Source organism: Alternaria novae-zelandiae (genome assembly GCF_023758075.1).
Source record: "Alternaria novae-zelandiae strain BMP 2774 chromosome Unknown scaffold_1, whole genome shotgun sequence".
Lineage (NCBI taxonomy): Eukaryota > Fungi > Ascomycota > Dothideomycetes > Pleosporales > Pleosporaceae > Alternaria > Alternaria novae-zelandiae.
The window spans coordinates 539,433-550,984 of NW_026056961.1; the positions used below are offsets into that span (position 1 = coordinate 539,433).

General features: G+C 53.0%; 5 protein-coding genes across 5 annotated transcripts; 3 read left to right on the forward strand and 2 right to left on the reverse strand.

Annotated features, from left to right (window-relative positions):
- Positions 1-1,057: 1,057 nt before the first annotated feature.
- J4E88_000145 (uncharacterized protein) lies at positions 1,058-2,182 on the reverse strand (the record flags this gene model as incomplete). The annotated part of the gene is made up of 1 exon (XM_049393825.1): positions 1,058-2,182. One exon carries the CDS (start codon positions 2,180-2,182, stop codon positions 1,058-1,060), a length of 1,125 nt encoding a protein of 374 aa, XP_049259654.1.
- A 528-nt stretch (positions 2,183-2,710) lies between these two features.
- J4E88_000146 (uncharacterized protein) lies at positions 2,711-3,260 on the reverse strand (the record flags this gene model as incomplete). The annotated part of the gene is made up of 3 exons (XM_049393826.1): positions 2,711-2,932; positions 2,985-3,100; positions 3,152-3,260. The coding sequence occupies 3 exons, from the start codon at positions 3,258-3,260 to the stop codon at positions 2,711-2,713; spliced, it is 447 nt and encodes a 148-aa protein (XP_049259655.1).
- A 521-nt stretch (positions 3,261-3,781) lies between these two features.
- J4E88_000147 (uncharacterized protein) lies at positions 3,782-4,860 on the forward strand (the record flags this gene model as incomplete). The annotated part of the gene is made up of 2 exons (XM_049393827.1): positions 3,782-4,483; positions 4,528-4,860. The coding sequence occupies 2 exons, from the start codon at positions 3,782-3,784 to the stop codon at positions 4,858-4,860; spliced, it is 1,035 nt and encodes a 344-aa protein (XP_049259656.1).
- A 1,037-nt stretch (positions 4,861-5,897) lies between these two features.
- Positions 5,898-6,683, forward strand: J4E88_000148 (uncharacterized protein; the record flags this gene model as incomplete). The annotated part of the gene is made up of 2 exons (XM_049393828.1): positions 5,898-6,060; positions 6,151-6,683. 2 exons carry the CDS (start codon positions 5,898-5,900, stop codon positions 6,681-6,683), a joined length of 696 nt encoding a protein of 231 aa, XP_049259657.1.
- A 1,986-nt stretch (positions 6,684-8,669) lies between these two features.
- Positions 8,670-10,487, forward strand: J4E88_000149 (uncharacterized protein; the record flags this gene model as incomplete). Its single annotated transcript, XM_049393829.1, has 3 exons — positions 8,670-8,674; positions 8,881-9,375; positions 9,461-10,487. 3 exons carry the CDS (start codon positions 8,670-8,672, stop codon positions 10,485-10,487), a joined length of 1,527 nt encoding a protein of 508 aa, XP_049259658.1.
- Positions 10,488-11,552: the final 1,065 nt, after the last annotated feature.

The window sequence follows — 11,552 nt, forward strand, 5'->3', positions numbered from 1 at the left end:
ATACAGAGGTTACCAGTGTCGTTGGTGCTGGGGCAGGAGGAGCGCCGGATACACTGCTGCTATGTTCGCAGCGGCCATGCCTGCGATGGATATGTGGGTGGACTGCAGCGGCTGTGCTTGACAACACGAGGGTTGAGAGCGTGAGAAGAATTGCTGAGGTCTTCATGGTTGTTGGTATCGTGATGCTGACTGAAGTTTGTAGGATGTTTCGAGGTGTGGTATGTGGGTTATGGTGTAGACAAGAAGACCTACCCAGTAGGTTTTATGTGTTTGAGGCTATGTCTACCTTGAATGAGTGAGGAGGTATATATGTATCGTCTTCAATAGGAACGCGCCTGTATATGTATTCTAATCGCTTCCCCATGGCCTGAGGCAAGAAACATTTACGTTCGAAAACGTGAACGAACGCTTCATTCATGAATGCGACAACGGCTCCAGAACAATGGAATGAATGATCTCCGTTAATGCTGGCGTACTGTCATTTCGATTCTACAGTGCAATGGAACGTTTTCTGTCACAGTGCGTTGGTGCTTAGCTGTCACTGTTTCGTAGATCAGGCGCTCTTTCATTTAGCAAAGGTCGTCCATACCATATTGCAACAGTACATCATGTCGCGAAATGCCGGCTTCTTCGTAGCTCAGCTTCATGGATCAGGTAAAGTGAAGTGTGAGGTCGATGGCGTGCAGATCTGCAATGTGATGGTGTCAAATAAACTGCATTGATGGTACGGACATGTGCCGACAAGTGAAGCGAGCCGTGATGGCCTGACGTGTAACACCTGTCAGTTGTCAGAGAAGACGCGAGCCACGCGTACCAAGCATCACCGAGTGTCTAAAACATGAAGGTATCGCAGTAAGATCATGATAAAAAGACTTCGACTTTCAACGTGTTGTGTGATTAGGATATGCTAGAGGACTGAAATACTGTACAGTGAAAGAACAGAATGCGCTCGCTAAAATGATGCGGTAAACAAACAATAACCAAAGGTGGCTCTAACTGAGCTCACTGAGTTGCAGAAACATCCAAGCATAAGTAACAGAATCAAAACAACAGGCATTCATGCGCCCAGCGCGATAAGCCTGCTCTTGATGTCCGTGGGCCTCATCGTCTGGTTGATGACAACACTGGAAATACTGCCCATGCTGACGACTGACACGTATCCTGGAGCAACTTCGCTGGCCAAAACCTCAACACACTTCATCGCCTCGTCTTTCGAAATTGGTGATCGGATAGAGCCTTGGATTGCCTGCAGAAGGGTGGTTGTGGAGAAGGAAACGCGCGATCCGGGCCTGTTCGCGCACAGTAGGGAGAGTACACCAATGACCTCTGGAGTGCGTTGTAAAGCTGCCTTTCGCTGGAGTTCGGCAGGTGTCGGCGCTGCGGGGCCAGCCTTTGCAGCTTCCTGCTTTGCGAGAATACGGTCGAGGAGATTGGTCTTGCGGACGGCAGCAAATTCGGTGATCTTGGGTTGGGCGGGCTGAGCTTGTTGGTTCTGGCCCATGGGCGTCTCGTTCTCCTTTCCGACAGAGGGTCTCGTCTTCTTCTGTGCACGGCCTTGCTGCACACTCTCCTTGAACTCCCTCAACCTCTTGCGTCCCTTCTCTTGTGCTGGCGCGAGTGCGGTGAGGGACTCGCATGTGGTGACTTCGGCGAGAGGAAGCTGGCTCAGGAATTTGGACATGGAAGTATCGTCGAGAAACGTGTCCATGCATGCCTGCTTGATATCGGCCTTCTTTGGGCGTCCCCGTCCACGCTTGGGCACCGCAATTGGTCGGCTCATCATCTTCTGCGAGGTGCACCATTGCGTCCATAGCGTGTCCAGGCCTTCTTTGAACATATCTTGCAATCCCTCTTCGTTCATGTGTGTCATGCCGTTCATCATCGGGCTGCTGTCCTTGATCTCGATGCAGACCTTGCCGCGGCCATAGTCTGATAGGTAGTAGGGGTTGTTGTTGCCGGAAGGGCCATGGTCGAGGATGCCGATGAGGAGTCGGATGTCATCGTACGTGACTTTACGTTGCCGCCAGACCAATGTCGTCGATGCAATTAGGTCTCGAAGATCGGCAGGCGTTGAAGTGCCATTGTGGGCGTAGTGCAGCGACAGCGCGGTCAGGAAGGAAGAGTGTAACGCGAGAAGGTTGACAAGCTCGGCCGGGAGCTGGCCAGGAGCAATGGGCGACATTGTTGATAGAATAGTGGAATGGATGCGACGATGAGATATCTGGAACAATGTCGATAAGTGATGTGTCGTGTGGGAGTGAGGTCGAGGTCCAAAGGAGTGTTTATGGGCCGAGGGGGCTGCAAAACAGGGAAGGCACGTTCGACGCGCTTTACGCTTCTGCGCGTTCGCGTCGCGTTTCCGCCCCACTTTAATGAAACTTGAACGTGTCGTTGCCCCACGCATCCGGCGTACTTTCAGCTCTCATTTGGCATTAGTATTATTTCCATCTTACTCATGACGCAGCGCGTGCAAGAATTGTCTTGTTCTCGAAGGAGTGGATCACGCAAAAGCAATGCCGTCGCGGCGCGTACCGTCGCCAGACCTTGTCACGTCCGTGCAACGAATAGAGAGCACTTGTGAGTATCGTATCGTATTGGGATGAGAAGAACTGCGCCTATATACTCCAATGCTCATGCAAGATCTTCAATAACAAGCTCCAGCTCGTCTTGTCGCATTATCATTACATTATTAGTCCTCTAAGTGTAGAGCTTACTTTCCGCCAAACAGTCCACCGAGCCATGATTGAGTCTTCGCGGCCTTCTCCTCGACGACGGCATCGAACTTGTTAGCGGCCGCGTTGACCTGCTTGCCTGCCTCGTGCATCTCGCGCTCAGCGCGGACCTTGGCCTCCTCGTACTGCTTCTTCGCATCGGCGCTGTAGGCATCGAACTTCTGCTCTGCCCTCTTCGCTTCCGCCTTAGCTTGGTCGGCCTAGCAGTGGTCAGCATACTGTTAAAAGTAAATCAAGTCGCATTGGACATACGTATTGCTGTGCGCTGGCGCGTACTGCCTCGTAACCCTCCTGGCCGGCCTTCTTGGCTTCCTTGTCCTGGCCAGGGTAGTCGCCTCTCAGCTTGCGTGCGGCAGTCGCAGCGTCATCTATACATGTTAGTCAAGATATTTTGAAAGTTGAATACCTCCACGACGTACGTTCAGCCTTCCTCTCGGCAAGCTTCGGGTCGCCTCCAGCGCTGTAGAGGTAGTAGGTGACACCACCAACAGCAGCGAGACCACCGTATGTAGCGAAACGACGAGACATGTTGATGTAATGGGGTTTTTGCGAGGTGGTATTGATTGGACTTGAAGCAAGATCAAGGTATGTGAGATTCGAATTGGAGATGTAGAATGAGAGTTGTGCGAGGGAGGGGAACCTTGGAAGGCGTCTTTCAAACAAGCGCATGTGTGACGTAATGGCAGACAGCTGCAGCACGGGCTTTTCAGTGCCGTGCGAACCAGATCACCAAACTAGGACTCTACCGAGCGCGACAAGCCGGATCCACATTGCATACACTCGTTGCTTTCGCTTCCACATGTTAATCATAATGTCATTATAGTATTCATCTTCGTCGCATCGCCGTCACACCTCGATCGTGCCTTCCCAGCGTGCTGCCTGCTGTGCGCGCCCCTTAAACCGTTCACCACAACAAGCCAGCCTCGAGCGACTGCCTGAGCGACTACCGCGCAGCGTGCCGTGCCTGCCTAACACAGCGACCTCATGTATCCACGATAGCAACGGCGTTTGCCTCTTACTCTCCTTGACACCTACACCACGCTTGTAGCATGGCGGACCAACAAATACACCTCGTCGACCACACCGACGGCGACTACACACCGACCTCGGCTACACAACCCGAACAGCGGTCAACCACATCGGACTCGCACATAGATATCCTCTACGAGAACCAACGCGGTTGGTTCGTCTTCGGCATTCCCCTCTTCTCGTCCAAAGCGCTATGGAACCTGCGAATCGACCCTGCGCCGTGGCAGGATGCCAAGTTCAAGCCTTCAGCAGTCAACATCACAAATGCACAAGTCCCGGACCCAAGTTGGGTATGGGACTGGAAGAGCTGGTATGTCGACATGAGTCTGGATGTCGATGAAGAGGGTTGGCAATACAGCCTGCTCTTCAAGGGCTCAGCGTGGCATGGCAACCACCCGTGGTTCCACAGCTTCGTTCGGCGGCGACGCTGGCTACGGAGGCGGGTCAAGCAGAGGCTGCCACCCAAGACCAAGAAGAATGCGAAGGAGCGCATGTTTGGCGAGACATTCAGCATCGGCACGACACTGGCTAGATCAGCCACCTTTGGCACTGGCAGCGGTCTATTGGACGACAGCGCACAGACGAGTCTAGACGAGGAGATTAGGGATATTGCGACATTGATGAGAAAACTCAAGGCAGCTGCCATTGACCGCGAGAAGATCATCTACATACATAAGTTCATCGACGATGGAGGGGAGGAGCTGCACTACCTCCCAGAACAGGTATGTATGTTGTATTCCCATGCAAACATAGCTAACAAGTGCAGATACCGTCCATCATGTCGATGCTCATCTTCCAGAATTCGCGCCGCCAACTCCTCTCCACACTTATGGACCGCTTCGAGGCCGCCAAAGACCACCGCGAACAACACAAGAAGGATCACAAGCCTGAAGGCGACGCCGAGGAACGCAGAATCAACAATTTGCTCAAGGCTATTGAAGCCGCGGATAACGAGTGTAAGAAGCTGGAGTATTGGAGCGATATCAAGAATCTGACAGAAGAGGGCAAAGCCGGGAATGCAACAGATCCCAGCATGGGGTGGGACGAAGAGAAGTGGCAGGGACTAGATGCGAGTGGCGCCAAGCATCCTGATACCTGAGTCTGAGAACTTGAGAAGGTTTGGATGCATGCATATATTGGAGTTTGTCAGAGTTCGTGGGGTGCGGCTCTTCAAGGTCAGCACATCGGGTCAATTGGAACGACTAATCAGTTTTCGTATTGTATCGCAACTATACATGCTATCGTCAGCAAGAGTATCCAGCCATACGGTGTTATATCATCCATTCACATTCCTCACTCTTATCGGCCCTCTGAGATCCGCCAAACTCTCCACGTCCACTACTGCGCCCTTCTGCATTACTTCGACTTCCCCAGCCTCTCTCTTTTCCCACACCATCTTTCGTACATCATCCATGGTGTCTCTCCACTCTGACGCGTCCAATGCACACAGCTCCTCTGTTGACAGTGCGCGGGCAATTTCGGAAGGACAGATCGTCTTGGGCCAAGCCCTTGAGCTCAATAGACGGTCGGCATGGCGCGATAGGATGGTCCTCTTGGCGTCATTAAGAGCCATATTGTTTGTGCAGCTGGCGAATACGTTGTGCCAGCTAACGGATTCGACGTGCCGATAATGCTTGGGTTGTTTCGCAGCGATATGGTGAGGCTGCACCGTCTCGATGGTTTCACCCAGATCTGGTTGCTAGACCCATCGCCCGCTGATCGACAACAGGGGTCCAAAGATCCTTAGCCAATCCTTTGACGTCAGAGCGCCCAATCGGCGCGCAGCAGAAGCAAAATAATTCGAGCATTTCAGCGTCGCGTCCCCTCCCTTCTAAAACCGAAACTGCCCGCAGCACTGGGATTGGCGTTTTGCCTTTGCGCGTCGTTTTTTCTTGTCCTGTCATGCCGCACCGGTTACCCCACGCTCTCCGAGAGCTAGTTGCAGCGGGGCAGTCCTTCGCTCCCGCCTCTCGTCTCTTATCAAGCTCAACACCGCTACTGCATACTTCTTCTCCGATATCTTCTCTACTCCATCAGACTTCCCTGCGTACCTGTCATACTGTACGGGCAGCATCGCTCTTGCAAGCATCCAAGTCACAGACAACTACCGCCAAACGAAACTTCTCCTGGCCCAGAATGACTGGAAAGGAAGAGCCAAAGGAGGTGCGGAAGTACCTCCAGCAGAGCCATGACCGCATCTTTGAAAACAACAAGAAATGGGCCGATGAGATGAGGAACAAAAACCCAGGCTTCTTCAAGGATCTGAGTGCAGGACAAGCACCCGAGTATCTATGGATTGGTGAGTTGCATATGGAATGACTCGATTGCCCTATAACACTACTCCATTATCACACCCACCACCTAGAACTTGCTAACCCAATGTCTACAGGTTGCTCCGACTCCCGCATCCCCGCCGAAGCCATCACCGGTCTCGAGCCAGGCGAGATGTTCATCCACCGCAACATTGCCAACCTCGTCAACAACATCGACCTCAACGTCATGTCCGTCGTCAACTACGCGGTCCGCCACCTCAAAGTTAAGCACATTGTCGTGTGCGGCCACTACGGCTGCGGTGGTGTCAAGGCCGCCATGACACCAAAGGACATGGGTCTGCTGAACCCCTGGCTCCGAAACATCCGCGACGTCTACAGACTGCACCAGAAGGAGCTCGACGATGTTATGGCCAACGGCGGCACAGAGGAGGAGAAGTACGATAAGCTTGTTGAGCTGAATGTGTACGAGCAGTGCCGGAATGTGGTCAAGACGGCGGCTGTGCAGCAGTGTTGGGCTGAGAACGAGTTCCCTGTCGTGCACGGCTGGGTCTTTGGATTCGGAGACGGGTTGTTGAAGGATCTCAAGTTCGACCATGAGGGCGAGCTTAAAGAGATTCAGAAGATTTACGATTTGACAAAGGACATGTAGATGGTGTCAGTGGGTGTGCGATGTATGAGTAGTTGTCGTGGCATTTAGCGAGGTGTTGGTGTAGGGGATGTGGAAGAGATGGTGCTGCAATCGGGCTTAGATGCTAACGTAGAGCTAGTTACCTGAATCTCCCCAGTACCTTTGTAGGTACCACATGGGTTTACACACTAGTCTTGCAGGCTCACGCCAATCCCTCCACGTCTCTTCACCGCAATCAAACCCCAGCGCCTTGCGTGAACGAGAATGAGTAAACGAGTACGACATGGACTGTTTCGCTTACGATGCCATTCATGCATGCTCTCCAAAGAGAACGACATAACCCGATCCAGGCCCACCTCCACTGTTTCCTCGAACACGATCACTGATCTCTGCCATCAACCCAACCTGTTGGTAACACCAATCAAGAATCTCGTTCCACCCGCTATCACAGCCCTCGAGCTGGCAAGCCAGCTCCTCCACAATCCTCCTCCCAGAATACTGCATCCACCACATATCCTCCAAAATACAATTAATCGCACCCCAAACCGCTAATATAACCAGAGCCGGCACCTGCCCCATATCCGCCTTATGAAAGAACTCCGGCTCCACGGTACCCAACCAAGGGACAACCGAATGCCCATCACTATCCATATACGCCTTCTCCAGTTTCTCCAGGGTACCACGAAAGAACGGCGTCGCCGCATCATCAAGATCCATATTCGCAAGTATAGCATCAGTCAACGCACGCAGCTTCTCCGCCGTGAACGCCCTGCCCTCTTCTCCCACCAACTCAACAACCGGACTTCCAAGTATCTGCTTCAACTCCCCGCTATTAGCCCACACACTATGCTCCTCCACAATCTCCTTCATACCCATCGTATACCTCCGCACACGCATTAGTACCTTCGACACAGATTCCAACGTCTCGCCCGGCGTGGCCGGAATCAGACTCGCGATCAGCGCAACAACAGCATGGAGAGCAGTCATGAGGCAAACAGGATCGAGACTCTCTTTCGAAATACAAGACAGCGACACCTGCTCGTTGAGCTCGGATATACTTCTGTTCTGGTAGTGCAGTGCGGCGGCGACGTGGTCGTGGGATGCGGTGGAGGAGGAGGCGAGACTGGCGCTGTGTAGGGAGGTGAAGGCGAGGAGTATGTCGAGTAGGTAGGTGTGTTGGAGCGCTTTGGTTACGGCGTAGTCGCGGAAGATAGTCGCGTTGCGGTGCACGGAGGTGAGATACGTGGTTGTGGTCCATTGGTGCATGAGCCGCATTTCGAGCGTTCGGGTCGCATTGTAGGTGGCTAGGCGGGAGGATGGGCCGCTGTAGGCATCGTAGAGGGAATACCAGCCGGGTTTGGTTGGTATAGGTGATCGTGGTGATGATGATGACGAGGATGATGATGCCGTCGTCAACGCCGTCTTCGCTTTCCTTCTAGACCCAGTCGAAACATTCTGTGTTGGGTAGGTGCATTGTTCTTCTCGTAGAGCACAAGCTCCGCATTTGGGTGTGGCTTCGTCGCATTTGACGCGCCGTCGCTTGCACGTGTCGCATCCAGCCCGTGACTTCCTATGGTATCGTTTCACTGCCATTCGCGCTCAATCTCGGCACTCGCATATTCGTTCCGCTTTAGATGTGGTAAGTTCTCATCCGCCTGGGGGGTTTTGTAAACGAGAACGACATGGCTTGGACGTGATGCGGGGGCGAGACTTGTTGGTGCCTGGTGCCAAAAGGAACACTAATTTGGTAGGTTGACGCTAAGGATGCCGATCAGAGAGGTACTCGTTCTCGTTTACCGGACCTGCACCGGAAGGTTAACATCCGCCTTGCCGAAGTAGTTGTGCTCCAGAAGGACAAGGCAGGTTTACTAGCGATCGCATCGCGCTTTATTCGTTTTCGTTTGCCCTGATGAACTACCATCTCGCGAGGTCGGCTATGCCGCCATTGCCATCATAGTGGAATTGGCAGGGCGTTGACGAACCGCCTCCCATTGCAGCTAACAAAACATGTCGTATATAAGTAATGTTGTCGCAGGCACCATTCTGCTGTACACCTTAGAGCGAGTCACCGCCTGTTTCAACCTCAAATCCCTATCTCGCACGAACCGTGTCTTTTCTCGAACAAGATGTATTCGGCTTTAGGTATGTTGAGTCCGATCCATTCGATATGATCTCTGTTTCTAACAGCCCGAACAGCGCACGGTTTGGCTTGTTCAAGCCTTACACAGCCCTACCTCAATGGCACAGCAATCACGAAGTTCACTGCAGAGCCCAAGACACAATGGACACCAGAAGGCTCGCCCATCCCAGCCGAACAACTTGTGCCGCTTCTTGGAGTCTCATCGTACAACATCTCCTACTGCCGTGTAGAGATGGCCTACACCCATCCAGGTCAGAACGACACAGTCAACCTCCAGATATGGCTGCCAGAGCAGTGGAACGGACGCTTCAATGGTGTGGGAGGCGGCGGCTGGCGCGCTGGTGTTTTCGATCAGAGTCTACTCCCGGCCATTATTCAGGGATATGCAGCGGCTTCCACTGACGGTGGCCACAATGCAACCGAAGTCTCCGCTCTTCCTTGGGCGCTCAAGTCTCCGGGTAATGTCGATGTGGTTGCTTTGCAGAACTTTGGTTCTGTGACTTTGAACGAGCTCTCTATATTCGGGAAGATGGTTACAGAAAGCTTCTATCAGAAAGCTCCCGCTTACTCTTAGTATGTATGACCCTGAGGTTGCGATCTTACTCAGTCAACGCTTCATCATATGTCTGGGACGAACAGTGGCTAACAACCGACATAGCTGGACTGGGTGTTCCCAGGGTGGTAGACAAGGCATGATGCTGGCTCAACGTTACCCTGAAGCGTTTGACGGTATTATCGCTGCAGCACCCGCACTGAACATCATCCCACTCTTGGCCAGCTTGTTCCATGCTCAAGCTGTAATGAACACGCTCGGCGAATACCCGCCCAATTGCGAGTTTGAAGCGATAGGGGCCGCCGCAATCGCCGCTTGCGATGAACTGGACGGCGTCAAAGACTCGATCATATCCATCCCGGAGTTGTGTTCTTTCGACCCATTCACCGTGGTCGGTCAGCCCGCCAACTGCGGCAATAGCAGCTCGAATGTCATCTCCAACGCAACAGCAACGGTAGCCAACGCTACATGGTATGGTGTCTCCGACAGACGGGGAAAGAAGATCTACTCAGGATACGCGTTCGATGCACCCCTCCAGGCAACGACCGACACGGATTGTCAAGCCTCAGGTACCTGCCTCACCACCGCTGCCTGGCTACTCGGCGCACAGTGGTTCCAGCTTTTTGTCGAGAAAAACGCTACCTTTGACTGGTCTGTAATCACCGCGGAGCGTCTACCGGACTACTTGTACGCCGGCCAGCAGCAGTGGGATTCGATCATCAACACCAACGACGCGGATCTCTCAGACTTCAAGGAGGCAGGAGGGAAGTTGCTCACCTGGCACGGCATCGCAGATGACCTAATTCCTTCGGGTGGGTCAACACAGTACTATGACCGTGTAGCCGCGCTGGATGCCGATGTGGATGAGTACTACAGGTTGTTCCTTGCGCCAGGCCTTCACCATTGCGCAGGTGGCCCTGGTCCTGCACCCGTCAATAATGCGCTGCAGCAACTTGTCGCTTGGGTCGAAAATGGTACAGCTCCAGACACCCTACCGGCAGTTGGAACGCAACCTGTCAATGGAATAGTGCTGTCGAGGGATCTCTGCCTTTACCCGCTTGTATCGGTGTATCAGGGTGGTGCTGCAGCTGATGCCTCATCTTATAGCTGTGTTGACGCGGAAAGTGTGTAAGGATTGCGCAGATTTTTGTACGTCACAGCGTATCGTGAAGTGAAAGATTTGAGGGCCTAGTATGATCATCGTCAGGCAGAATTGCCTAGGTAGCTTGTTGGTGCATTTCGGGGCGCTTTGTGCCTGTAGGGTATGAGCAGATGTACTTGAATACAGACCATTGCAAGAACTCTTGAGACAATGTACATTCTCTAATTAGTCAATATCGTTCTCTAATTCGGACTTGATGCGGTTCAAGGTTTACCTAGTCCCATCTTGGGGTTGAGTATTGATGATCGCGTCAGGCTGTGCGCACCGTTTGTGGTTGATGTGCATGGGACTCAGCTGGCGGAGGTTGGGGCGCTACTCAAAACGGAGGTATGTCACGAGGCACAGCCATACACTCTATCGCTCTGTCAGTACACACGACTGTGTAAGCACGTCGTCCCCAGGCTAATGCGAACTGGAATCCTTCGCCCTGAGGATGATGTCGTTGCGACGAGCGACAGAAGGAGCAGGCGTCAGCGACTGGCCAACGCCCCTGCCGCGGATTTCAGAGATGACCGAAATGACCGAGCACCGAGCCGCTCCACAGAACACCGACGGTTGCCTGTGCATCTACCAGCAACCATGTAGAATCTTCGAATGCTGTATACGACTCTTACTACGCAGTCAAGATAACTGCGACCAATTCTTTTGTGTTTGCGAGCCAAAATGGTTGAGCAACCTACCATCCAGTCCGCAGACACAGATGGCAACGGACCAGCGAAACGTCGACGAAGACCAGCACTATCGTGCGTCGAATGTCGCATGCGCAAGGTGAAATGCGACCGAGGAAAACCTTGTGGTGCATGCACTAGGATCAAATCAGCGACATGCACGTTTAGACCTCCACGTCCAGGGATTCGGTCAGAAACCCAAAGGTCACCCGAGGACGATGCCTCTACGGGTCGCAACAACGACCACGACCGAAATCCGGCTCGGTCTTCTCCTCCAACGCCCGAGATTTCCAGCCAGTTTGATGCAATCGTCAATCGTTATGTGGCACCTGGGCTTCTTGGAGAATGTGATGGCCAGCCGAAGCCT